The following is a 27,905-nucleotide window of genomic DNA, read 5'->3' as shown; positions in this document are numbered from 1 at the left end:
CTCGTTCTTTTTTAGAGTAGCAGCAAAAGTTGTTGAATACGCAGCCAAACACCTACATGGCGATCGCTGCCGCTGCTGCTCTTGTTGTGGCCTACGTTGGGAAGGGTGGTAAACTATCGTAGATGATCTAGTATGTTGACAAAAAACATATTAGATCGCCTTGCGGCTCAGCATGAGCACCTTTATTTAAACCATAGATATGCTAAGATGAGACCTACTCCCGCAGTAACCAAGGTGGCCTTAGTGTCCTCGTGAGGGTTTCCATCTCCTAGACCTGACTGAGGTATCGGTGGCATCTTTTCAGACCCCCTGCCTGTATGGGCACCACCCCTCGATATTTCTTGCCCAGGTGACCTGACTCGTTTTAAACCCCGAGGCTGTGTGGTAATGGGCTTGTTGTTTAGGTCTAGCCTTATGCCAATCATCGCACTCGCCGGCGCAATCAAGATGTTGTTGTTATACCCCACAATTTTACCAATACGCAGGTTCATATCGGATGGTAGCATGTACACGTGGTGCATCACAGCAAAATTCACTGGGGTCCTGGCATATTGAAGCACCTTTTGAAACTCGGTGATATCGTGGCCTACGTTCTCCTCACGCTGTACCATGGCTTCGATTTTCTGTAGTAGTATCTGTCTCGCTGTGAAATTGTCAGCATCCGAACCTATAAGGGATGCCTTTGCATCAGCTTGGGACCCTAGTAGTAAAATCACGTAAACACGAATACTCTCGCTAAGCTTCGACAGACCTTCCGATGTCAGGCCTTGGCTCGTAGGCATGATATACTTGTCCCAATCACCATCTACTTGCGGAAACCATCTACCATTTGTGAGCGAGGACATGAGAGCCTTAAACTTGTATTGGGCATTGGGGTCGGCACCATATTCACGACAAATCTGGGCATATCCAGATGTAGAGTAGGGGTTCTCGTATTGAGAAAAGCCGTCATCGTATGGCATGGGTACCTTCATTCTCGCTAGGATACACCGCATGTGGTAATAGACGTGGAATTAAAAGATACTGTTGATGAGAGGCACGGAGCCATTCAAGTGTTTGGCGGATACAATCAAGGCGGTTCTAGCGCAATGACAGGCGAAATTAACTTGTATATTCCAGTAGCCAATGGCTTGACCGGTCCAATTTACACTTACGGGGTCGTTCAACAGGTTAGTGGGGACTTTTATGGGGGTATTTCGTGAACATCGAGAAGGTCACAGGAATGTGCAATTGTGTAGAAACGTAGAGGTCTTGATGTTCTAGATTAATTACACCGAGAGGCCATTCGCCTCTATTGGACTTGTATTTTGCCTTGTGGTTATAGCTATAAATGTTCATGTTTCTTTAAAGAAACATGTGACAGCTGTATGTCACGGATATAGAGAAGCCTACGATTTTTGACGATTACCTAGGGCAGGACACGAGAATTGCCCTGAAATCAATAAGTATCAGGTCCGTATGGCTGAACCTCTACAGTAACAACGATTTTACAATACGCAAAGTAGGACCTGATCAGACTGTTACCCGAATTGAAATAATGAACGGTTTGTACAAGATTGAAGATATCGCGGCCATCGTCAACAGCCAAGCAGGGGACAAGATTAAGCTGTTTGTCCTGAAAAATGGACTCTGCAGACTTAGGGTTAGTGACGGGTATACTGTGGTAATCCATCGAAAACTACAGGAGCTTATGGGGCTACCCTACGACCCTGCAAAAAAGTACTTTACCAAAGGCGACTATGACAGCTACTACAAAACTGACGTATACCAAAGATTAAGACTCGTTTGCCCCCAGCTGGATGAAGACGATTGCCTACTGGATGGGAAGAAAAATTCTTGCTTTGCTTCCCACCAAAGAGTTAAACGCATGGGGAGACATGCTTACATGGAGTTTTGACACTCCAATCTACCTTCCTTTGAAAGGCTCAACAGACAGACTGGAGTTCATGCTGACGGACGAGCATCACCATGAAAAAAATGTTTCGTTCGTCGGAATTACGATGCATTTACTCATAGAATAAATGGCTGATACAATGAAGCTTTACCCAACTTTGCCGCCAAGTGCGCCTGAGCAGGAGCCTGATCGCCTGGCGGCTCCGCAGGAGCAAGAAAGTCAGGTCTACAGACTAAAAAATATCGAAGAAATTGAGCAGTACCTGCGGTCTGAGATCAAAGAGAGAGAAAAACTCTACAAAAAGTTCAAGCTTTGGGGGATGGGGCTTCGGTATGCTGATCATGGCATGATTGCTGTTACTGTCATCACCTCCGCAGCAGGTATTGCCACGCTTGCAACCGGATTCGGAGCCCCCATAGCAATTGGTTTTGAAGCCGCAGCTCTTGCAGTGGGCATGGGCCAAGTAGGTCTCAAGAATGCCTCGAAGCGACTAGAGCACAAGGTGCACAAGCGCGAATGCATCAAACTCCTGGCAGAGTCGAAGCTAGACACTGTATACGATAAGATTTCCAGAGCGATCCAAGATGGTACAATTTCAGACTACGAGTTTACATGGATCATCCAGGAAAAACAACGCTATATGGTGCTCAAGGAGCAGATCCGACAACGAACGAAAAAGGCTGTGAAATCCATCAACGAGAATGAACGCGCAGAGTTGGTGGCACAAGGCAGGCAAGAAGCCAAAGATGAAATTTTGAAAAAACTTCAATCTGCGCAGTATGCCAGCGCTACTTAGAGTCTCCACCTGCTTACAAAGTCTAATATGTTGGTCAACATACTAGACGATTACTTCTCCCGTATCTTGATCTATGAGCAAGTCGCCATCATGTACGACATGTCGCTGAGCGAGATCCCTCAAATTTTGAGCTAGATTTTTCTGCCATGCAATTTTAACACAAGGCTCGCAGTACGGTCCGTCCGTTTGTGTCGACGCATCCTTATACTTGACTTTGCATATAGCTTCAACAAGGTCTATTCGCTTCAACGTAGAGTACCCTTTGAGACCTAAGGCTTTAGCTTCTTGTCGCAGTTTGTCCATTTGTTTATGTGAACAGCGCCAGGCTTTCGTTATTTTTGTGACTGTCTCCAGTCACAAAAGATTACTTTTTAGTCTTCCACTTCCACAAGGTCGTAATCATAGTAAAATTGACCAGGATTCTTCGTAGATTGTTTCTTTCCCAGTGATTTGATGAACATCTGACCTGTTCGACCTATCAAAGCTTCTCTCAGTACACTCGTTGCCCATGCTTGAAATCGTTCACCATCACAATCGATCAATGTGATGACAGCTGCATCACCTTTTTTGGTCTTGATCTCTTCAACATACTCAATTTTGAATATGATTCCAGTGGGAACATCACGCCACTTCATAATGCTCTCGTGTTCTGATTTCAAGGCATCAAATTGTTCTGCAGATAGGAAAGGCATCTCTTTATTATAGATTTTTTAAACCTCAATCAGGATCAAAATACTGGACATTACTTCCATAATTTAGATATCTCGCGCTTTTCTTCCTCATCTAAACACAAATTCCAATATTAATCCGGATGCCACGCCACTGGCATTACCTCATTCCATATTTTTACATAAAACTTGCGCTTGTGATGATGCCGCAGCAATTCATCATGAATTACATCAAAACCACGCAGCAATACAACAACGTTGGTGTGACCATTGAAAGCTGCAAGTTTCATGCCCCAATTAAAGTCCGTCGCACCCCACTCTTTGCACAGCTTAACCATCTCGATGTGACCATTTTCAGCTGCACTTTCTAGAGCCCCATTAAACTCTGTCGCACCCCACTCTTTGCACAGTTTAAGAATCTCAATGTGACCATTTTCAGCTGCACTTTCTAGAGCCCCATTAAACTCTGTCGCACCCCACTCTTTGCACAGTTTAACAATCTCGATGTGACCATTTTCAGCTGCACTTTCTAGAGCCCAATCAAAGTCTGTCGCACCCCATTCTTTGCGCAGTTTAACAATCTCGATGTGACCATTGAGAGCTGCATTTCGTAGAGCCCAATCAAAGTCTGTCGCACCCCATTCTTTGCGCAGTTTAACAATCTCGATGTGACCATTGAGAGCTGCATTTCGTAGAGCCCAATCAAAGTCTGTCGCACCCCATTCTTTGCACAGTTTAACCATCTCGATGTGACCATTTTCAGCTGCATTTCGTAGAGCCCAATTAAAGTCCGTCGCACCCCACTCTTTGAACATCTTAACCATCTCGATGTGACCATTGAGAGCTGCAAGTCTCATGGCCCCATTAAACTCTGTCGCACCCCACTCTTTGAACATCTTAACCATCTCGATGTGACCATTGAGAGCTGCAAGTGCCATCGACAAATCAAATTCTGTCACACTCCACTCTTTGCACAGTTTAAGAATCTCGATGTGACCATTGAGAGCTGCAAGTTCTATGGTTGCATTCTTGAACCAACTCATTTCTCTTTATTATATACAGATTTTGGACTTTCGGAGTTTTTTTTGAAGTGGAAAAAATTTGAGTAGAGAACTTCCCTTTCTACTCAAGCAGTTTTGTCAAGTGCCGTCATTTTTGATGATATCAGCAGTTTTGTCGAGTGCCGTCATTTTTGATGATGTCATGTCGGGTGCCGTCATTTTTGATGATGTCAGCAGTTTTGTCGAGTGCCGTCATTTTTGATGATGTCACGTGGCGTGTTTACTCCTTTGAGGCATGATGAAATCTGTGACGTCACAGATTTTTTAGGGGGTCTAAAAGCAACGTTTTTTAATAGGGGTTTGACCGAGGAAAACCAAAAACCCGGTTATAAGGGTGTACTATACTAGCTAAAATAAGAAATAGGGTATCAAATTTTGGGAATATTATACTAATTTTGCGTCAATTTTTGTTCTTCTTTATACGATTTATTATACCTTCTGAAGTTTTTGTGGGCACAGTATGCATCGAACACCACATTTTAAGATTTGTTTTTACATTTTAGCACTATTAGAATTTTTTACGCATTTTGATAGGACTGATTAATTATATTTCCTTTCTCAGTTTCTAACGTAAGATAAAATATTGTACACATTCTCCATAGGGCAGAAAAAGAATAATTTTGAGATGAAAAGTTATATCAATACTAGTGCATTCCTAAAAATTTCTCCAAAAATTTCTCGAAAAAACTGACGTGAGAAATTGTTCTTAACCTTATATGGTAAGGGCAGGCTAGAATAAAAAAAGCCATTGTGTTGTGTGAAAGACAGTGAGCGGAAGTTGAAAAGTTGGTTTTTATAATTTATCAGACTTTGCTCTACTTAAAAATAAAAAACTATGAACTCTGTGGTCAAGGTGATTGTAAAAGTGGTTTATCAAGCTACATATAAAGTTTGTCAATAAAATGAGGCACATGAATATTGAAAGAAAGTTGTGTCCTCTGGTCCAGATGAATTAAAAACTTGTGTTTTGTAAATGTTGAACGACAGGAAAGTGACATTGGATGTAATGAAAATTCCAACCCTCCGTCATTACAGAAGTCAGAAACTTTAAAAAAATTGTCAGAAACTAGATTGTTGTCGCGACAAATAAAGATAAATTACAGTATAAAAAAATACTCTACTTTTATAACTTTCATCCATTATACAATGTTTATAGTTTTTTGACATAAAATCGTGATGCCGGGATAAGCACATGGTCCGGGTAAACTATGTTGTATATCCGTGTGAAGTGCTAACATTAAAAGGGGTGTATTTACAATTTTCATATCCTTTTCGCCGTAAATCAAATCAAACTGTATTTTTTAAAATGAAACAAGTTTTGGACATTTACTTTGGGATGCAAAGAAATGAGAAAGGATAGGTTGTTTACAACTTTTACAGCGTTTAAAACTTTTTATTCTTTATTGTGGTTTAAATTCCTTTTCAATAAAATGAATACAAATAGAATGGATTGATAGAAAAGGATACTACAAGTATTGTTAATCCTTGTAACAGTAATACTAACAACGGCGACTGAAAGATGAGAAGTATTTGTTTTATTAGAAGTTATGCATAGCTAGCCAGTACCTATTTACAAATCACTATTACGCGTGATTGATATTGAAATAATTAGGATTCTTTGTTTTTTGATTTATAAAGAGAAACTAGAAAACGTTACTTTTAATTTAATAAAGCCCTTAGGAAGTTGATTATTGGTAGGCATCCCTTCAAGATTGTCAGTAGTTAGCTAACAATACAATGCTAAGTAAAGTACCATTTTTAAGAGTTATGCATAGCTATTAGCTATATAGCTAGCTATGCATGATACTATTGCTAGCTGGGTATGCATGCAATGTTTGTTAAAGCAGAAAGCTTGATTCTATTTTCACAAAAATGCGGAAAATCTAATATCACATTTTAATTGATTTTCATTTGTATTTGTGATGGAAAAAAAAGTTTGCTTAATCTTGTTAACGTACGTAGTTGAACTTTAATTCTGTGTAATTTAAAAACTGATGCTAAATTTGTATAAAAATAGCACTCAAAGTGACGACAGCAACATTTTGCTTATAAACTTTACCCATAGTAACACAAAAAAAGATAAAAAAATAAATTGTTTAGCCTTAACTAAAACCAAAATTCAAAGTTTTAAAATTAAATATGTTTAGATGAAACAGGTGACTATAGCTACCACTACAACAAATGCTCCACCAAACATCCTGTAATCGCTGGAACATTACGTCGTACTTAACACAGGAACGGGTAACAAGGTAAACAAGGGTTCATACTCATAATGACGTAGTCAAAACTCACGCTTTTGAATTAAATCGAAAATACGCTGTTAATACACAGACCAGATTTTCCTCATACTAAAATTGGAAAAGATAATCTTTTCATACTCGTCTCTATTTTTGTGACCCAATCGGGTTAGGGAAAATATTTTTTGCGATCCTCGATTTTCAATCGATTTTCGATCTATTTAATTTATGAGATATTGGGTGAGTAATTTATTCATGCTGTCGAGTGATATAATGCATGAAAGAAGTTCCCCACCTCTTAAAGATCATAAATAATAGAAATAAAATACTAGTTATTGTCGAATAGAAGACATTGCCTAGAATCCTGTACACTTAAGATTGAAGAAAATTTTTATAACCTGTTTAGATTAAAAAAGATAAACATTGGTCTACCAAGAGGTTCCACTTACGCCCTTTCCTGTACCGTTTTTTTCCAAATTTCACTGGCTTCAATTCTGATTATGTTATGACGAATTCGCTTTGTATGTTATTATGACTAATTAGCTGTTTATGTAAAGTACACATTTCATCGTTTACTTTACACATTTTAGAAACACCGATGATATGTGGTCGATTATTCAAATACCGTATTTTACATTTTACGTTCCTTTTGTCAGGTTAAAAAACGTTACCATATGATTGGAGTTTTTCTCGCCTTTTTGTTGCCTAAATCTACACGAAGCATTTGGTATATCTTTAATTTTCTACTAAAAAATGAGTGCAATTATTACCTATTTTTCAACTCTACAGTTCAAAACTCCTATATTTTTTCTCTGATGACTAAAATAGCATTCAAAAGGCTAATATTTTCGATAACTGCGCTGCAAAATCAAAGAAGCCATCGCTACTAATACACAGACCAAATGGTCCCCTTACTTCAGTTCGCATAAATAATCTTTTATACTCGTCATCATTTCTTTGACTCAGTGTGATTGGAAAAAAAATTTTTTTCGGTTATTAAGGCGAAATATTTTTTACAGACATTTGAATGTATTTCTCGAATTTTTATTTTGCTATTGCACGTGTGTATTTTTTAAAAAAAATTGTTGCTGGAGACAAGCATGAAAAAAACGAAAAGAGGATTCTGCTGGGTAAAACCATTAACTAAAAAGATATCAAAAAGTTTAAAAAGTTATTAAAAATAAATCAATCTCTTTTTCACATTCCATCTTCGTTTTTTCCATTTTCTTCTTACAAAACTAGAAACGCACAAAAAACTTTGCTTACAATCAACTGGTGCGACTTTGAATTTTTACTAGCCGTCTGTTTCCTTTGATCTTTCTTTCAAGACAAGAGAAATTTAACTGTTCAGTTAGTAAAAATCGTAAGCTTTCGCAACACGTTAAACCAACTTTTATTTCGTTTAAATTCGTTCTTAATATAGGATACATTATAACAGAAATGGTTAGAAAGAAAAAATTCGAATGTTTCTAAAGGAATGTTTCACCGTGTATTCCCGCCCTTAAACATTCCTCTTGTATTTTTCAGGAGCTCATTTGAAGAGGGCCCTATGCTAATTAAAAACTCAGGGCTAATTAAGAGGTTAAATGTATCAAACATTATTAAACGGTCACCAAAGCAGCTGGGTATTAATTGAGAGAAAATTTGAAAAAACTATTTAATTATGAGATGTTGGATGATTAATTTATTCATGGCGTCGAGTTAGAACTACAATTCATGCTATAGCTGAATTCATATATGAATCAAGCTCTTTACCTCTTTCCCTCAGGTACCATAAATAATAGAAATAAATTCTAGCTATTGTCGAATAAAAGACATTGCCTGAAATCGTGTACATTCATAATTTAAGAAACCTTTTTAACCTGTTAAGGTTTGAGGACGAGACAAAAATGCCCTAACCCATGATTTTAGGTCTCAATCTATGAGATACGAAAAAAACAAAAAAACATTGCTCTACCAAGAAGTTCCAATTACGCCCTTTGCTGTAACGTCTTTATAGATTACAATCGCTTTAATCTATGGTTATGACTAATTAACTTTGTATTTTATTTCCAAGCATGTAATATTATGGCAGAAGGACAATACTTTTCTTAATTCTCCAGTGTCAATCCGTTACATAACCAAAATAATTGGCAGAAATGGCCACAAACAAAACTTTATTAGTGTTTAAGAATTTTTGTCATATCTTTTTTGTAAATCGTAGCTTGAGGACAAATAAAGAGTGACACAATTTAATTAATGATACAATTTAAACCTAAAGCTTCTAGAAAGTGAGCATCTAAACTGCCAATTTATTGTATTTTTTAATTTTTCGCTAACGTCATCATATAAACACATGGCGGAATATGAAGATGAGGAAGCCATTTTGTGCGCTTGTATAGCTATAATTGTGGTCACAATATGTTGGGACAAGACAACGAATTTCGAAGTTCACCACCACAAGTAATTGCGTAGGCTCATTCTATATTAGATTCACACATCTTGAACTTGTCAATGTTCAGAGTGGACGCCCGCACACCGAAATAATTCACGTCGGGGACCACGAAGGCCCCGAAATTCGTGATTAATAGCCTTGCTGACGTCAGCAACAATTAGCACATTTTAAGAATTTTGTATTTACCAAATAACCTAAGATAGGAAGTCCTAAGTCCACTCTGAACAATGACAAGTGAACTTTGACAAGTTGTGGCGACTTTGCAGAGTATTGACTATTTGACTGTTTTGTCCATATTTGGATAACGAGTAAAAAACTGCCTTAGTCTCAATATTTTTGTCCACGATTATAGTTATCGGTAAATAATTCATTTATAAATTCAGATTTTAATATAAGTATATGTAAAAATAGTTATCGATTCATATAAATCGATATCAAATTCAGTGCCTCCTTGATATTAAATTCAATTGATAGTATAAGAATTGTATTCTTTAAGTATTCGCAACTTTCTCTCCAACATAAATTTTTAACGCGACTGTAGTATATTATAAAACACTGGGTACTAGTTTAAATATCTAAGAATAAATTTTTAAAAAAATATGAAAAACATGCATAAAGGAAGGCAGAAGGAAAGCAGCAAAAGGTAAGCTTCCGTCTTCCTAATATTTCTTTGACTCTATAAAAAAGAAATTTTTTGATTTAAAATGTCACTACTTAAAATACCAATACTTTACATATTTTAGAAAGACCATTCAGGGAACGTGGTCATATATTCAAATGCCATACTTTACATACCACTTTTTGATAGCGTTCCTTTTGTCAGGTTAGAAAACATCATAGGAGTTTTTCTCAGATTTTATTGGCTAATCTAAACGAAGTATTTGCTCTGTTTTCAATTTTCTACTAGGAAAAGAGTGCAATTTTTACTTATTTTTTAATTCTGAAGTGCAAAACTCTTATATTTTTTTTTCATTGGTAAATATAGCGTGCCAAGAGCAAACTCGTCTCCAGCGCCTTGTGTCTGTTTTTTTTCACTTATTTTCGCTTCACTGAACTTCACTTGAACTTGACTGAACACAAGACTGAATGCGCCATCTTTATAGTATGACGATGTAGAACGTCGCGCATAAATTATATTATCTTTTCGCATAATTTGGCCCTAAATTGGCCATTTTTGGACTACGATTCCAGTGTCTTTTCTTCTCGCTGTCCAGTAAAAGAAAATAAGACAAAAGGTGCTGGGAACGAGTTTGGTGCAGAATTTCTCTAATTGGTTAATAATGCATTAGGTAAAGTTGTTGTTTTTCCTAGAAAATAAGAAATTATCGCAAGATTTATTCCATCCTTTTTATATATAAAATAAATAAATTTTAAGAAGCCAACAACATTAAATCATATATATTCACGGTCCAATTATTTTTTTGTTTCAACTTAGCCATTAAAGAGAATTGCGCTCTCCACCATAGAGATTTTTAGTTTAACTGTGACTTTAGGTTAGTGGGGTTATATAGATAGCTCGTTGAAGAAGTTTTGTGTTTAATTAAATTGTTTAACTTAACTATAAATAATTTGTATTGAATCAACATGAATAATTTACTCTAAAATTTATTGATTTCCGCCGGCGAAGGCCGAATCTTTAAAATCGTCTGGGGAGATAGAGAGATAGAGAGAGAGAGAGAGATAGACAGATAGAAAGAGACAGCTCAAAGCCTGGACGCCTAAAACTTATCCAGGCTAAAACTTTAATCCTCGTTTAGACAGATTTTGTTCTGAGAACGAGACTAAAATGAGTTTTAAGCCAATAAGAATTCTAACAGTGCAAAAAATCTTTTATTATCCTATTACTTATCGCACTTGTTCTCGAAATATATATTTTTGCATATTTTATTTCTCGTAAACGAGATATAAGTAAATGAGAACATAATAAACTCAAAAAAATTTCTGATATTTTTTTTTCAGTACGGTGTGATAACTACTACTAATCGCACTTGTTCTCAAACAAAACATCGTCATAATTTTTTCATGTTTTACATCTCTCAAACGAGACATGTAAACGGGAACATAAAAGATTCAAAAATTGTCTCTGATATTTTTTTCAGTACTTCCTATTACTTAGATTGTGAAATAACGTTTACACATGTTTGGGGTTGTCGACAGAAAATTAAATGTAGAGGGGGCATATCTTTGCGAGGGAGGATGATCCATTATGGATCATCCTCCCTCGTTGCACTTTGGATCTGACTCGACAGTGAAAATGTGTAAAAATTCACCATCTAAAATGCCAAATAATAATTAATTCAGCCTCACTTCATGTACACTGTAGCTGCACCCAGGACAGCGATATCTTGTCAAATCGAGTGATTTAAGCAAAAATGAATTATCTGATTAGCACATATTTTTGCTGAGACTAACCATTTGAAATTCTAGTTACATTTAAAAGTTATCAAAGTATCGAAAACATCTCGTTAATATATTACTTATTTTCTCAACTATTAAGGAAGGATTAGTATCAAATATTAAGGAAGAGAGGCTTGGAAAACCTAAACTGTGTTTACTTGAGACAAATGATTGTGAAGACAACAAAATCCGGAAGAAAAGCTCAAAAATGACTCGACCTGTTCCAGGAAATTGTTATTGTTGTACGAGGTGCAACCATGGATAACGACAGACAGGCCATTTTAAAGTGGAATTGGACGTTTGTTGAAATTCTCCCTTTTCTTCTTTCCTTTTTCTCCTCTGTACGTTGAATTTTGTCATAACTTAGCTATATTTATTCTAATCTTTAGGGTAAGTATATTTTTAGACATGTATAAATCTTAGTAATACCAATTTTCTAAGATTTTGGCTACAAACAGACATCATAAGGAGCAGTGTAAAGATGAATTTATGCTGTTTTGTAACGTTTTTTTTTCAATTGTAGCGTCTTTTTATCATGTGCCTATTTGTTTTATTCTTACCAATCTGACAAGCTGCAGTTGGTGGTATATGGCTATCTCTAGTCACAACAAATTGAGCATAGTCATATAAAGCTTACTGATAAAAAATAGTTAGCAAGTAAGGTTAGGTATTAAATAAAGTTAGTAGCTGCGCCTATATTAGTGTATTAAAAACTGGACTAAATGTTTATTGGAAAAATAACAGGTATTGTGTAGAATGCAACAACAGACTTAACTTGTGATACTTTTGAAACAGGTGGAGTTTCAGTTCAGCGAACAACTCATGCTGCATACGTTGTATCTTGAAATTTAATTTGCAGAGAAGTTTTTTTTGTAATGATATAACAGATGTGTGGGGTACAGCATGCCTGTACTAATATTTGCTACTTAAGATTGTTGGCCAAACATATATTATTTGAAGCGAAATGTTCTGGCGATTAACGAATTCAAAATTGTCAAAAGCAATTATGTAGCTAAAATAGGAAATACAAAGACGAGCTAATAAAGAGGCTTTACTGGAATTGAGCGAGGTGATTCATTTCAATTTTTACTTACTACATACAAATAATATTTAATGTTAAACTGCCACTACATAGGTTTAACCCTATTCGGTTCGGGGAAATGCGCATTCCGCCCAAACCCTAACGGTTTTTTTAGTAACTCTCTAACGCTATGCTGCATGGCTATTATACTTACTGAGTTTCAATATTTATCTATTAGACTTTCAGAGGCTTTGATATTGGCTATTACTCGAAATTGCCCCTAAAAATCTCTACGAAACTTTTATAATAAGGAAATTAACGCTTGTTAGGATTATCCTTATAACTTGAAACTTACAACATAACTTTGTTTCATCAAGAAGAATAATTTTCCATGTTTTGGACACGTGATTAGTCCGATTTCCCGATTTCTTCGGATTTTACCCGAAAATCGGAAAAAACGGATTTGCGGGCAATTTTAGGCAACTTTTCCTGCGATCTATTTAAAAACCGGAAGATATGTTAAATAATTTTATGTTTGCTTCATTACTGCCACTTTCAAAAAAGCTGAAAAGAGTATGCTAAAAAGCAAACATAAAACAACATGTCTAACATACACTAAGAGAATATAAACACTTGTGAAATATTAAAATGTTCGAAAAGCTCGTTTTCATACGACTGCATTTTCTGCTACAACGCTTGAAGCTCACGAGTTTTTTTAATAAAGCGTGTGGACTTAAAAAAATCTTTAGCACGTGAGTTTTGTGCGCTAGAGCGGAAAATAATGCAACTATTTAATGTTTTAATTTTCTTGCGGTATTAAATAATATAAATGTTGTTTTTAGATGAAGGCGTTCTGGATTATATTCTGCCTTACAAATTTTCAAACAAGCCACGCTGGCATAGGTAAGACGTTTTTTGCCTTCGCGAAATTGATAAATTCTATCAAATATTGTCCAATCTCTCCCTTTTGTACGTTAGGTTAATGTTAACTTACAATTGGTTTGTCTACGATTTACATAGCTTAAAATATTATGGTATAATTAAACGTTGACAAATATAAAAAAACATTTAGAAGAAGTAAATATAAAAAACCTCACATCTTCAAGGCCGACTTTCCCGTCAGTTTTTATACGCACATCTTCAATTAAACCCTATAGAATAAGGCTTTTGTTGAATGCTTTTAGATCAGTCATCAATTATGTCCATAAAATACAGCTAACTATACCAGAGTTTCTTAATCTCCATGTACTAATTTACCAATTAATTTGCTGGTGTTGTAGGACCGCCAGAGGATGCTTCTAAAACATTATTTTATAAAAGGACCAGTTTGACGTCATTGGGCATTTGGTGGAGTGATAAACCAATCAACGGAAATAGCTTTATCACATATGACACCGTGAAAATATTTTATCAAAACGTACTAGATAACAATGATGTGGGAAATATAATTGACGTGCCACGCGTTGATCATGGTTTTTTGATAAGTAATCTCAACCCAAGCGGAGTATACTACGTTGAAGCGTCATATGCGGGTGGCGCAGAACCATCTCCAACCAAATGCTTTCCTGTATATGTGTTTATGGAAGACATGGGAGGTAAACCACCAATATTCTAGTATTTTTACATTTGATAAAAAAAACTTATCTATCAACATCTTTATTTTTACTTTTTCCAGGTAGACCTGCGGGAGTATATGACATGCTTATAAAAGCAACACCTGAACAAGTAAGTAAATTTAAAAAAATGTAAATTTCTTATTATTTGCAAGCTTTTGAATATTTTGAATAGACGTGATGCTTAAGAAGAAGAGGTGGAAAATTGAAATAGGCAGGTGACAGACAGCATTTTCTGCCTATTATGCCTAGCAAATAGTGTAAGTTCGCAAATTTTCATGTTCATATATTTTCATCAACTAAGGATCAATAGACTGAAGATGTCCAAATGATCAATAGACTGTCTGAAATTATAAGTACATTATAAGCAAACTCTGGGATACCTGTATTGGTTGTGGTTTCTATTTTCAAAGAAAGAGTTTAAAGGATGCTGCAACAGCAAGTTTCATGTCTTGGGTAAGCGTTGGGTGAACACTCGGTCTACAATATTCAAAAAGACCAAGATTACATTGCCAATCTTAAGATTTAGTAATCATTTGTAAGACACGTCATATTAATTTAATTTAAGGCATCTAACATCTGGCAAAGAAAGCCAAAAAAAAGATGCAGAGTTTTATTAACGTCAAGTGAGAAATTCGAATTACAGACAACGTGATATTGTCTGTTGCTCTTTGACTATTTCAATTGCGAATCTCTAGTAGAAGAAGGGTGTCACTCAATAAAGGTTTCTATTTCACGGTCATATCTCGCTTCCGACCCCGTCCACAGCTACTCCTCAGCACCCTTCCAAAAGTAGGGGAAGTCCCTAGAATCAATAAAATGAGCTGATATCATCAAAAATTGACGCACGCGCGAAGAATCCAACAAACTAGAGCGAAATCATGTACAAACTGAGACATTACCTGGATTTGATAGTAGTCCATAACATAAAGCGATTAAACAGCTGTGCGATGATTGCGAATGCATACTTAATGAGTCTGATAAATGCAAATGGTCGGATATGGTGGTGGATGGGTAAAATGCTTTGCTGGTGCTGCTATCAGGAATACAGCACGTACAAAGGAGGCAGTTGCGTATGCCATTATGCAGGTCTCTCCGTTACCCATGCTAATTAATAATAACACATAAGATAGAAGAAGTAGTTAAATTTTAGAGGCAAGACCGTCAGAAGACAGTGACGTAACCTCATTCAATACTGAGGATGTGAATGCCGAAAACATAATCCTAAGCAACTCCAAGCCTGCAAATAAGGGGATGGACGAGAGATATGGTGAATGGGTATCTTGTTCAAGGCGAACCATCTCCGCCGTTGATAAAGTCTCTCAAACATATCTACACCCATGATATATATAGCGAGAAGCGAGAGCTTTAACCATTTTATTAGATCTTGGTGACTACCCCAAAGTTTTTGGATAAGTATTCCCAGATCTGGGCCAAGATAGAGGCGTTGAGGAGCATTGCTTCAGAAAAATAAGTGTGAAGAAAGAACGATATATTAATACTAAACTGAATGATTGAGAAGGCAACATCAGAACCAATTTCCACAAGAAAAAGGTACCTCAGGGACTTTCTGAATGTACGGCAATTATTAAACAGTCAAGCGTATATAGACAGGGCATAACAACTATGCACATTTGGAAGAGTGTAAGTCAAGGAGTTCCCTGTGCATATCGCTAGCTCCTTCACGACTCTAACAATGATGATAAGAGCAAGTTGAGTTGGTTGCAGGTTGATACAAACATGAACATTTTGGAAGCAGCGAAAGTTATTTTGGAATTGGTACTTTGAGACAAGCAGCGATGTTAGCCATCAAAGAAAGATTGAAGATGTCAAAAGAGATGAATCTAGAGATGTATATGAAGTTTCTCAGTAAGAAACGTTATGCATGTTATGGGAACATGATCATAAATCAAGATAGAGAAGAGGTGATCGTAATCGCTGCAGAAGATATAGTTACATCAAGATACGGAAGAGGTAATCGCTACGATAAGATTATGCACTCCTACAACGCCTTATACTGAATACACAGGCAGCATCTGAGTGGAATAGGCTTACTGAGAAGATTGTAATTATTTCTTGTTGCCTACCTTTTGCGACTAAGTCTTCACGTTTTTCTCATTCACAATGCGTTTCAATCTTTGTCGCATGTGGTCCTTTAGCACCATTTAACAGTAATGGTCACGCTAACTCCAAGTAATCCGTGGTCACGGTACTTATTCCATGTACCATGCATCTTGAACTTTTTCGCAAGTGCATTACGCTCTTTGGTCTCCTTGTAGAGGTAATATTAAACTGTTTAATCTGTTCAATCTTTTTTAATCTGCATAACTGGCTTTCATCCTGCATACTGTCATCTTCAGGCACAATGGATGGTAATGTCAAATATGGCTTCATACTATTCATCTTTATTCTATAAACACCTGCATCGTGATCACTACAGAAGACACATTTTTGATGTTTATCGGTCAGCATGAAATCAAGCTTGTTACTTGAATCCTTCAGAGAGAGGTAGACATGGGTGTCGAAATTCCAGGTGAGTATGGCCACAATCTTAGATTTTTTACCGTTCAAAACGAAATGGTGCTTATCTAGCTGGAGGCAGACAAGTTTTAGTCGAATGTAGACATCACTGTTGTGAAAACTATCTGTGAAGCCTGCAGATACCGTTCTTAGGCACAAAGACCCTCACCTTTGTCTTGATTGTTGATATGAGCCGCGATCTCCTCGATCTTATATGACCCATTTATGATCTCGATCCGGATAGATTTTTTAGATGAATCGGTCTCCTCTCTGATGGTAAAGTCATTGTTGCTGTAAATGTTTAACCACGTAGATCGAATACGGATTGACTTTAAAACGATCCGGATACGCCACCCTAGGTACTCGACATAAAGTGTGGCTTTAACGATATTTGTAACGTAGAGTTGCTTCTACATCACAGATATCGTTCATTGCCCATATCTGATATCACAGATATCAGATATGTGAAACGCGCATATACTTGTAGTATTCCCCGAGTTTAGCAAGTGAACACTACACGCACGAACGTCTCTTAGAGCTCGCGGAATGACTTAAACGAGCGCTAATTTTAATACTTACAAGGATATTGAAATTATCATTTTTGACCATTTTGGGTGTATGTTAAAAACCAGTGAAATATCAAAAAGATGGAAGCATACATAAAACAAAATCAATTTACAACCAACTACGATATCCAGGTCCCCGTGCTACATTGCTGTATCAAGGTATGGTCACTTACTGGTTATTGCCCTACCTGCTTGGACAATTTTAAATATCGAGATGGAGTATACTACGGGGGGTTGAATATAAAACTGATGAAAACCTTTCAGACAGGATGGCGTCAGGCGAAAAAACATGGGGTACATTTGTAAGAAGCGAGATCGACGACGACTTAGAGGATGATATTGAACGTCTAGGGCTCCATATTATTGCGGCTAAAGAAAACAACTATGGTGCACTCTGTTACCAGATCGTGAAGGATAAGGACTTGAAGCTATTGGATTTGGCAAATATATCAACAATAGGCAAAATATACTCAACTTTCCCAAAGAAGAATGACGTCTAGTCGATATTGATTTGGAGAATGAGCCTAATGTTATCAAAGGTATCGTCTATGGATACCCGTTCTATACCCAACATCCTTTGGATTATTTGCAAGATCCGAATGAAGATTATGATGGGGATGATGCTTTGGATGAAATAGATTTGGATAACCTAGAGGAATGAATGAAGAACTATTACCATTCCTTGATAAGCTCGGGCGGAACATCTTCAGGAAAAAGCATCAACTCTTCCGATACGAAGCTACGATCAGGGCCGTACTTCAAATAGTAAAAAGCACGACTACCTGCTACTATACGGTCTAACCTGTAAGTATGTTTACTGTAAAAAGCGTCAGTTGCGCGTCTTTTAGAGTCAGAGTGCTCCTCTCCGGGATATAGCAAATGCAAGTACACACCATTCTGAAGTAGGGATCTCTCCTCGGGGTATTGCTGACTTTTTTCAAGCGGTACATCATCGAGTTTAATCGCCTTGTTAGGTTTCATCTCAATCATGGCAGTCTTGGCATTATTGAGATTTCTCGCGATGGTGTATAAGTGCTTGACTCAAAGGGTACTAGGCTGACCAGAGACTAGCTCCTGTGCATCCTGAGGCTTAAAGAGCCTTTCGACAAGTACCTTGTTGTAGGACTGTACAAAAGCTGTAAACGTATGGTGACATTTGGTGGTGTCCCTCTTAATTTCAACCCCCCTTATCCTCCAGCAGCTTGGTTACATTTGACATGAATTCAGAACCATTTTCACACTAAAAAATCTTGGGATATAGTAAAGTTCCTGCCCTGTAAATGTCTTTGATCAGCTACTTCCTGGTTTTCTTGCTGCGCAGCGGCCTAGCTACCTTGTACCTCGAGGCCACTTCAATCCCTGTCAGGATGTACATGAAGGTGTTTCCATACAAGCAATCATGGGACATATAGAGCAGATCAAACTGATGCATCTAATTAGTTATTGTAATGGTGAAGTGTGGATAATCGATCTTTTCAGGGCCTTTGATATACCGTAGCCACAACGGTTGCCTACTCAGGCAATGGGTTACTTTCTTTTCGGATAGACCAGCTTCTGCAGTGAGTAATTTGATGGCTTTTCGCCCAGTCCAGAGATGTTCTGGGGTATAGTATATTTGGCTCAGATTTTCCGCCTCCTTATCTGTAACACTATGTGGTGATGCTTTTGACATGAACCCTAGTAGGGACAGTGATCCAACAATGAGCGTGAGTTTGCCGTCCTGTGGCTCCTTTGAGGGTGTATAATAGTCAGCCAATTGCGAGCCTTCTCGTTTGAAGCGATGTAGTATTTATACATCTCGTCATCGAGTTCGCGAAGGCTCTTACCGGCCTTTAGTTGTAATTCCCGTTGCTCGTTAAACCAGTCCAGCTTGGCTGTCAATCATGTACCCATTGGGCCTGAGCTGCTTGTAATCGTTCTATCGCCCTATCGTGCCTTTTCCGTTCGGCCTCCCTGTGTGCTGCAAGTTAACTAAATAGAAAATTTGTCCCACTAAAAGCCAATTCATTGATTGCCGTACCGGCGACGATAACAGCTATTATCGCCATCTCTTTATTTTGAGACGAAACGATTGGCTTTTGCAATGTTCTCACTCGCCCACATAGGTTGGGTATTGGTGTAGTGTAATCTTTTCTCTACCTCAGCAAGCGATGGGGCATCCCCATTTTTTCAATACTGTAGTGGTATTTTGTAATCAATGTGCCATCCCTGACCATAATTATCCCTTTTCATACCCTCAGAAAGCTGAGATTCAACATGGGCCTGCAGGGTAGCAATATCGCAATCTAGGTACTCCTGGGAGCTGAGCTCTTTGTGTCCCTTCAAGTGATTGCTCTTCTTGCATTCCTTGCAGCGATATCTTATCCTTTCATGAGAGCAAATCTGACTGCCCTTGCAGTCTTTATAGCAATCCCTCCTCCTTTCATGGGGACAAATCTGACTTCCCCCACACTCTTTACAATAGGCCCTCACCCTTTCATGTTTACAAAACTAACTGCCCTTGCAGTCTTTACACTGACCCCTCTGTCTCTTATGGGGGCATTTGTTTTTGGCACGTCGCTGTTTCTTTTCATCCAAGCATCTAATCCATGTCTTCGTAGTTCCACCATTTCCCAGCACTCTAAATGCATCTAGCAAAGGACTCTTTTTACAATTTAGGCAGCTCTTGTTTTCCATATTAACTCGTGTTTGCCCTTAGGGACAAAAACGAGTTATGGTCATTAATACTCCACAGAATGATAACGGCCATCCAGGATGTTCAGCTGCGCATCTTGATGCCAGTGCACATAAGACTTGAAATCCCCTGTTCCTTCAGCCTTCTTAGTCATGTGCAACGTGATGCCGTCACTCAGGCGTTATAGAGGCCTTCCAGATCCATGTAGGGTTTGGTCCGGGCCTGCTCTGAAATCGATAAACAACGTATACCGTTCATTGAAGAAATGGCCGATGGTCACGTTACAGTCATGTCTACAAAAAAGGTTCAAAATCTGTTAGGGATGGTCCTTAGGAAGCATGGCATGACTATACAATTCGTTGGGCTCTCCCTCAACGGTGACGCTGATCTTCTCAATTTTCAGATTGTAAAATACCTCATTGACACCAGCGTAAGCTTTCAATTTCACAGGATCTACAAAGAGTAGCAGGATGCCTTTCAAACTCTCCGCCGGGGTATCAATTTGAAGGTTGTAGCTTGTATCGGCTTTTTTCATAGTCACCACCTTGCTTCTCAGGATCCGTTTATAGGGTAGTGCCAATTTTGCATACCGTCACATCATATCGCTTGCCAGGCCTTTATGGCTCACTTTGTTAAACTTTAGCTTGATATTGGTGATCTTGTAGGCTGCATCCGCTGCCACGCTGACGTGCTTCCATAGGCTGCCGTACCCCCCATCTTTGATGACGTCGCTATGCGGCGCAAAATGTAGGACAAATTGGAGGCGGTCATATAAACCCGCTGGATAAAAGGGTAGGTCTCCGGTGAGTTCAAACTTCTTGCCGAGGGATATACAGAAGGTGTTGCCATAGGTTGCAACAATAGCCTTCTCCTCACCTGTCCCGGTATGGTTAGTAGCCTTGACTTGCAGGGCCCGGATGGTCCCGTCATTGGGGTGGATACCTTCAAGAATGAGGTTGTTGTCCCTGTCAAATTTTGGTAGACAGAGGTCTTTGTAGACTGTGAAGGTGTTGAAATTAGATATGTTCTGTACCTCGTTTCCGTTCAAAGTAATGCGTAGGTCACGCACAAGGCTTTTGCCAATATTCGACACGATCGTACGTTTCGTGTTGGTAGCCGTTATTTCCAAATCAAATAGGAGATGGACCCTGGAAAAATAACCTCGTCCTGTGGAATGTTGGGAATATCTACGTACAGGTCCTCATTGTGATTGATTGCAAAGGGTATGTTAAATATCTGAACCCGTTGCTTTCTACCCTTGATACCGAAGAGCTGCTTCGTTTCTGCATATTGGTCCAAGGTCGTTCCAAATACGTTACTCATTTTATTATATAAGGGAAATCTTTAAAAAAAATGCCAACTAATCCAATTAATCCATTTAATTGTCGTCAGAATTGCTGCACCAAGGAGCTGTGTTTACAGGCTGGGAAGTCGTTGCCGATATCGCTCGCTATCGTACGATCACATAAAAACCGACACCTATCGCAAGCATGATGAGAGCCCCTACTCTATACATGGTGCTGAAAGACTGTATTAAACTGACCATAGAAGAGCATTTGACAGATGATTCTACAGGATACTTTTCTTGCATCAGAACTTCCTTTTTGTTTTCCATTAATGGCGGTAACTTTTAGCCTTGTGCTACTCTTCCTGGATGCTTCACTGAATTTTTAATGAGCCGCTGTTCTTCACCTTGTCGTGTAATGTCTCTCATTTATGTTATGTAGGCTTTCCAGAAAATCAACCGCTCCTCACAAGGCATTTATCCAACTAAGCTTCGTGATCTCTATACCTAGATCTAGGGCTGTAGACGAAATCAGAATGATCTCTCTATTAATATTCATACCATGCATGGCTGCACATGTCGATTAAGCCCGATATGGTTCTACAGCACTTCGTAGACCTCCAGTTTGCGAGGTTTCTCGAATACTTTTCATGAAGTTGATTAGGTATTTTTGATAGACGATTCCCCATCCTTGTCTTCTTTATCTACCCCTTTTGTTCTTCCTTTCTCTTGACTATGGTTGAAATATGCCCAATGAGCGTTAGCGGGGTGAGAAATTTACTAAACGTATAGAATACAAGAACACCTAACTCTGTCATAGAGTCTCTAATGATGGGGTCTTTTCTCAGACTTTACACGGTCTCTAGCTTAACGAAATTTCCTATAACGTTCGTTAACATGCTTACCACATGCTCAAAGAGTGCTCATATGGTAAGAATGTGCAACTTCCGTTAAAAAATCTCTGCATACGTTCTTTTTATCGCTTCATCCATCGCCTTAAAGAGGAATCCCTCTGTACATTTTTTGTCAAGAGGTGTTCTTTATCTTTACCTTCCCCTTTTTATATATGACGTTTGTCAACAGGCCTTTCCGTGGTGTTACCAATCTCTGCAGGGGTATCTATGATATCGAACATTTCTACGAGAGAGGTCATCTTTCTTATAATATCTGCCTTAAGAAACAGACCAGGAGTAACACGTCGGGTAGAGCTATAGCTCTGCCTAAGCATACTCCCATTTGTATGAGAAAAAAAATGTCCACGGGAGAACGTTGTGGTTTTGGTTGTTGTTGTTGTTGTTGTTTATGTACCCTCCAGGTTGAACGTGTTCTCGCCCGCACAAGCCTACTCTTTTGCCAGGAATAAGCCTGGGACCACCATTCTAGTATACTAGTTTCCTTATACCATTTCAGTGTTACTTTAACTGTGACCACCGCCCATCATCTTCACAACTTCTGTGCATTTAACACGTGTTTGATCTTCTTTTTGCTGCTTAATACTCACGAGGAGTGACTATCATTTTTTAGCTTAGTGTTCTTATCTACAACTCCAAAGGCACTGTCTGTACACCATCGTCTAAAACTCTACGTTTGTCATAGAATGCTGATAACCCCAGCTGCGATTGCTCATACGTCCTTTCGTTGTATACCCAGACCTCTGTTCCTTTTCCAGTATCTAGGCATCCTTTCAACTCCTTTATGTAGCACTCCTAGGTGATAGCATTCTGCCTTTTCGACATACCTTTACACGAAAACCTTATACCATCCTTCCTTTTTTAGAATTAATGCTTTCAGTACAATCATTCAAGACCCTATAAATTCCGGTTTACACAAACATCCAGTGCAACTTGAATACTTGTTTGATCTACGTATTTTTCGTCGCATGCACCCTGTAGTTTTCAGGTACTTAAGCATATTCTCAGGGATTTGAGCGTCAGGTATCTCATTAACCACGAGTATCAGGGAAATTTCAGAGAATTTCTCATGCAGCTCCCAAACCACTTTGATGTCTACCTGAGCGAGTCCGCACAGGGACCCGTTTCGTACCACATTGACAATTATGCAATACTTACAGCGTACATCACAACGCCTTTATTATCCTCTTAATACTGACGTCTTTTTTTGTCAATCGCTTTAATGAACGGTATTACATCCGCCGTGTTGTACTCCTTCAACCAGTTTTTCATGGTTAGGTAGCCTTCACATATTGCGTTATCAATTTTGACTAGTTGATTGGGATGATAAGCTTGTTCAAGGTTTGACTAGTTTTCGTGGAGGTTTTGTTTTCAAATTTGACCAGAAGGATAATTTTTTACTTTGTCTACTTTGCTTTTTTCTGTGCAAGTTGACTAAGGTTTTTTCGTACTTGTTTGCATCAACTTTAACAATGTTCCAAAGAGCCTGTGCTTTCTGTAATTGATTTTAAATCTGGATATACCTTTTTGTACACATTAACCAATTCATTATACCTTTTCGTACTCAGATCCATTTATTTATATTCTCAAAGAAATTGATGCAGAATAGAGAAAATTGTATCAAACAGATGAAAAATTTTAAACACTTCAATAAAACAATGTCTTACACAAGTCACTTTCAACACATTAAACATCGTTTGCGCACTTTTTTGATGAAAAAGACATCATTCCAATGAATACAGTCGTTGTCCTTCTTTGCTACTGTGATCTCTTTTCTTTGGTGATTTGCTTTACAAAGTACTGCCTTATCATGTTGATGTCGTACTTCAACTATAAAAGCTAATTGCAACCACCTGGTTCTCCCACTTATTTCATGCGGTGTGAGTGTGGAATGGGAGCATTTTAAAGTCAGATCTTGGCAACATTCTCTGGACTTCTTTAGCGATGACGGCCTGTCATTTTTCCAGTTTGTCTACGACTCTTTATTTTAGTATTCTATAGGAATGTTGGCTGATCATTCTGACTATCGTGAATCCCAACACTTACTGGTGCATGCTTCTATATATACGTGAGGTTTGTTGTGTGCTGTTCATTCAAAGGGAGTAGAAGGGTTTCAAAGTCGAATCGGAGACTATCGGTATGGTGTAAACTCTTTTTCCAAGGCCTTCTTTAACTTGGGTTGATCCTCACACTCCAATACTGTTATGATGTTGTAACCTAACTTTCGTATAGCCCTCTACTTTTTCTTAGTCTGCTCTTAGGGGTACGGCTGGCACCGCCACCCATGCTATTTGCAGCCATGGTACTCCTAGACGGTCTTAGTCTGTTGTTCATACCCGTCTACTTTGAGTTCATCCTTTTAATTCTGTGTGAATCGTTCTACACCGTGGCGGCAAAGTGCGTGGTGGATGTGCTTTCAGTTTTCATTGACATATATAGTCGTGCTGGTTCTTTTTGAGTCGCAATAGTGCTTTCTCGTTGTTGCTTTTTGGATCATTCGCTCTGGTGTTTATGTTTTTCGATCCCTTCTATATCTATCAGTTTATAGGTCGCACGTCCTTACACTTTAGCTTTGGGTTTCCGTAGCAATCATTGCAGGCAAGTAAGCTTTGCTCAAAAACTTAGCATTCTCCATGTCAAGCCGCTTCTTTCCATATCTCTCTATGAAGTTTTTGATATCGGCTATACATGAAAGTGACTTCGATCCTCTTTTTTTCCTAAATAGAGATTACCTTTTCCTACCCACGTGGATGTTACAGTTGATGTAAACAACTTTCGCTCACATGTCTATATGTAGGGGGACTCTCTCTATTATCTGCTGAACCGCAATGTGTTGACACGATTCCCAATTTCCATCATCTGTACTTGTTCGTCGAATAAGTGCCAAATGTCGTCGACTACGTGGTATTCGTCTTCAGTGCAGCAGTAGGTCTTTTTGGCTTTTTGCTCTACCTCATGTCATCCTTTGCCCTGTTGTAATAAAAAGTAACAGTGTCATAATTTGCTGATAGCATTTTTGAACCAAGTCATCTCATTATTAGATTCCCAATTAGAAAATGGTCATAACTGGGGTTTTCTTTCTACCTAATTTCTGCATGAACCTCTTGCCACAAGCGTCATTTTTTGACGATGTCGTTGGATTTCGTTAGATTCTTGAGAAAAAACATTTTTGCGCATGCGTCAGTTTTTGTGATGACAAGTGACTTTTGCGCATTATTCACTTTAGGAGGGGTGCTGCTTTCTAGCTGTAGAGGGGGGTCGAAAGCGAGATTTGACCGTAAAAAAATCTGCATTGAGTGATCCCTTCTTCTACTTTTCTTTCGCAAAAACAAATTGACGAAAAGAAATGTTGTTAGCACGAGTCAATCAAAGATTCTTTTAAAGTGAAGCCAATTTCATGTTGCGCGGTAAGGCGTTTATTTTCCCTGTTGGTGAAAAAAAGTAATAAAAAATGTATCTTTTGGTGGAAAAAACAGAAATAATTGATATAACTGGTTGGTTTGGCTCTTAAAAGAATGTAAATTTAAAAGTAAATATTATTTGTACTTTCCAATCTTGGAAGAATGGACGAACGAAGGATTTATTTGCAGGATAAAGAAAAAATATGCAAACTTAAATTTTACAATTTTCCTTTCTTTCTGTAACGAAGCTACGAAAACCTGTATTCGAAGCTAAACCACATTTTCCATAGCATATGATAAAAGAAGTGTCGTTTTAAGTTCTTATTGAATAAACACGTTTATAATTATCTGCATCTTCGTGGTGAAATCTGCTTTGATTAACACTCTACCTTGCTTTTATCTTCAACATTGTGTGTATGGCTAATCATCACAAGTAAGAAATGGTCAGGCAATGAATTTTGCTTCCAAACCGCACACACACATGCTTCTCATTAAATTAACGAATCAATTAAAGTATTATCCCAGTGTGTTCTTTTCCATTCTGATTTGTTATTCAGTGAAATTAACCTACGTAAATTTGGATTCAATTTTATTCAAAAAGATTTTAGAAAATCTAAACAAAGGTATATAGCTAGTTATTAGTGTAACAAACCTTTGACAAATTTTTTGATAATATTTAATTTTTCCTGAGCGTGTAGTAAAGTATATGGTCAGCCATTTTTAGGCTTATTCTGTCTGTCTGTCTGTCTGTCTGTCTGTCTGTCTGTCTGTCTGTCTGTCTGTCTGTCTGTCTGTCTGTCTGTCTGTCTGTCTGTCTGTCTGTCTGTCTGTCTGTCTGTCTGTCTGTCTGTCTGTCTGTCTGTCTGTCTGTCTGTCTGTCTGTCTGTCTGTCTGTCTGTCTGTCTGTCTGTCTGTCTGTCTGTCTGTCTGTCTGTCTGTCTGTCTGTCTGTCTGTCTGTCTGTCTGTCTGTCTGTCTGTCTGTCTGTCTGTCTGTCTGTCTGTCTGTCTGTCTGTCTGTCTGTCTGTCTGTCTGTCTGTCTGTCTGTCTGTCTGTCTGTCTGTCTGTCTGTCTGTCTGTCTGTCTGTCTGTCTGTCTGTCTGTCTGTCTGTCTGTCTGTCTGTCTGTCTGTCTGTCTGTCTGTCTGTCTGTCTGTCTGTCTGTCTGTCTGTCTGTCTGTCTGTCTGTCTGTCTGTCTGTCTGTCTGTCTGTCTGTCTGTCTGTCTGTCTGTCTGTCTGTCTGTCTGTCTGTCTGTCTGTCTGTCTGTTTTTTTAAAGAATTAACAAGTCCTTAAAAAGGAACAAGGTGTTGATTCATGTTAATTGCAGCAACTATATTTTTTATTATTTTATGGATGCGTGTGGGTATGACTACTTTTGTGATTTAAATCTTGCAAAGCTAATGTAACATGTTATCTATTGTTTCTTTCATTTTCCTTGTCGCTGTGTTGGATTTATATATTGCCTATCTGTGCAGCAGTTTCACACAAAAATCGAGTTAATTAAGACAGGTTAATTGTTTTTTAGACAAATTTGGCGTAATGTATAACAGTAATTAACAACTTTTCCTGATTGATATGAACAACGATCCTCTGCGATTATATAAGTGTAGGGTTAGTCTGCATCCATAGTTTAAAAACGAGAACAAGAAATCATAAATATATGGCGATGAACGTGTAACAATGTTTTTTGACATTTAATATGCAAATTCTTTTTGTTTGAACTCGCTGCCTACCCTGAGTAACCACTTTGTAGTTAATTGTACTAAAAACCTGCATGCCTTGTCAACAAATTTGAGCATGAACAATATTGGATAGCAACAACAATTTATGTTTGGGTTTCGAAAATACATTTATGTTGATTTTTGATGACAGTATATGACATTACACTGCTGCAACAACAGCAATGAAGTTGTACCCTTGACATGACGTTATGTTGTTTCTCAGTTCTCGTACATGATGTTTGCATGCGCAATCTAGCGAGTGGTCCAGTCTGTTCTGGTATGGAAACTGAATTTTCTTTCACTGCAATTTCGGTTCCAAACATTTTTAATATATTCCTCAGCACGATTAATATGAGAAGAGATAGAGAGATATCTAGACGGATAATCTAAATATGAACACAGACTGTGCCAACCTCTTGTAATTGCTTTAGGTTAAAATTGTTTTATAAAACTAGTATGAAATTAGTATTCAATATTTACAAAAATCCTTTGTTTCAGTATATATCTTTTAACAATAATTTTCAGCTCAAATTGAAATAGGTGAGATCTTAAGCTTTTTTTTGGTTAAATGATTCAACTACCATTGTGCGACATTTTTCGAGACAAAGAATAATTTTATAAATTATTACGTTATAAAAAATAAGCATTTCTTGTCGTAAATGTGTGTCCCTGAAATGACAGTGCAGTTTATTTTTTGGGCATTAT

General features: G+C 37.9%; 1 protein-coding gene across 1 annotated transcript in view; it reads left to right on the top strand.

Annotated features, from left to right (window-relative positions):
• Positions 1 to 9,676: 9,676 nt before the first annotated feature.
• Positions 9,677 to 27,905, top strand: part of LOC130654310 (uncharacterized) — a 43,961-nt gene continuing 25,732 nt past the window's right edge. The window contains exons 1-4 of the mRNA XM_057456866.1: positions 9,677 to 9,733; positions 13,351 to 13,411; positions 13,789 to 14,103; positions 14,184 to 14,233. Coding sequence (XP_057312849.1) covers positions 13,351 to 13,411; positions 13,789 to 14,103; positions 14,184 to 14,233 — 426 coding nt within the window. The 5' untranslated portion in view covers positions 9,677 to 9,733. The remainder of the gene's footprint in view (positions 9,734 to 13,350; positions 13,412 to 13,788; positions 14,104 to 14,183; positions 14,234 to 27,905) is intronic.

Source organism: Hydractinia symbiolongicarpus, chromosome 8, assembly GCF_029227915.1.
Source record: "Hydractinia symbiolongicarpus strain clone_291-10 chromosome 8, HSymV2.1, whole genome shotgun sequence".
Classification (NCBI taxonomy): Eukaryota; Metazoa; Cnidaria; class Hydrozoa; order Anthoathecata; family Hydractiniidae; genus Hydractinia; species Hydractinia symbiolongicarpus.
Note: the sequence above shows the minus strand (reverse complement) of the source record. Positions and strands in the feature narration are given on the sequence as shown.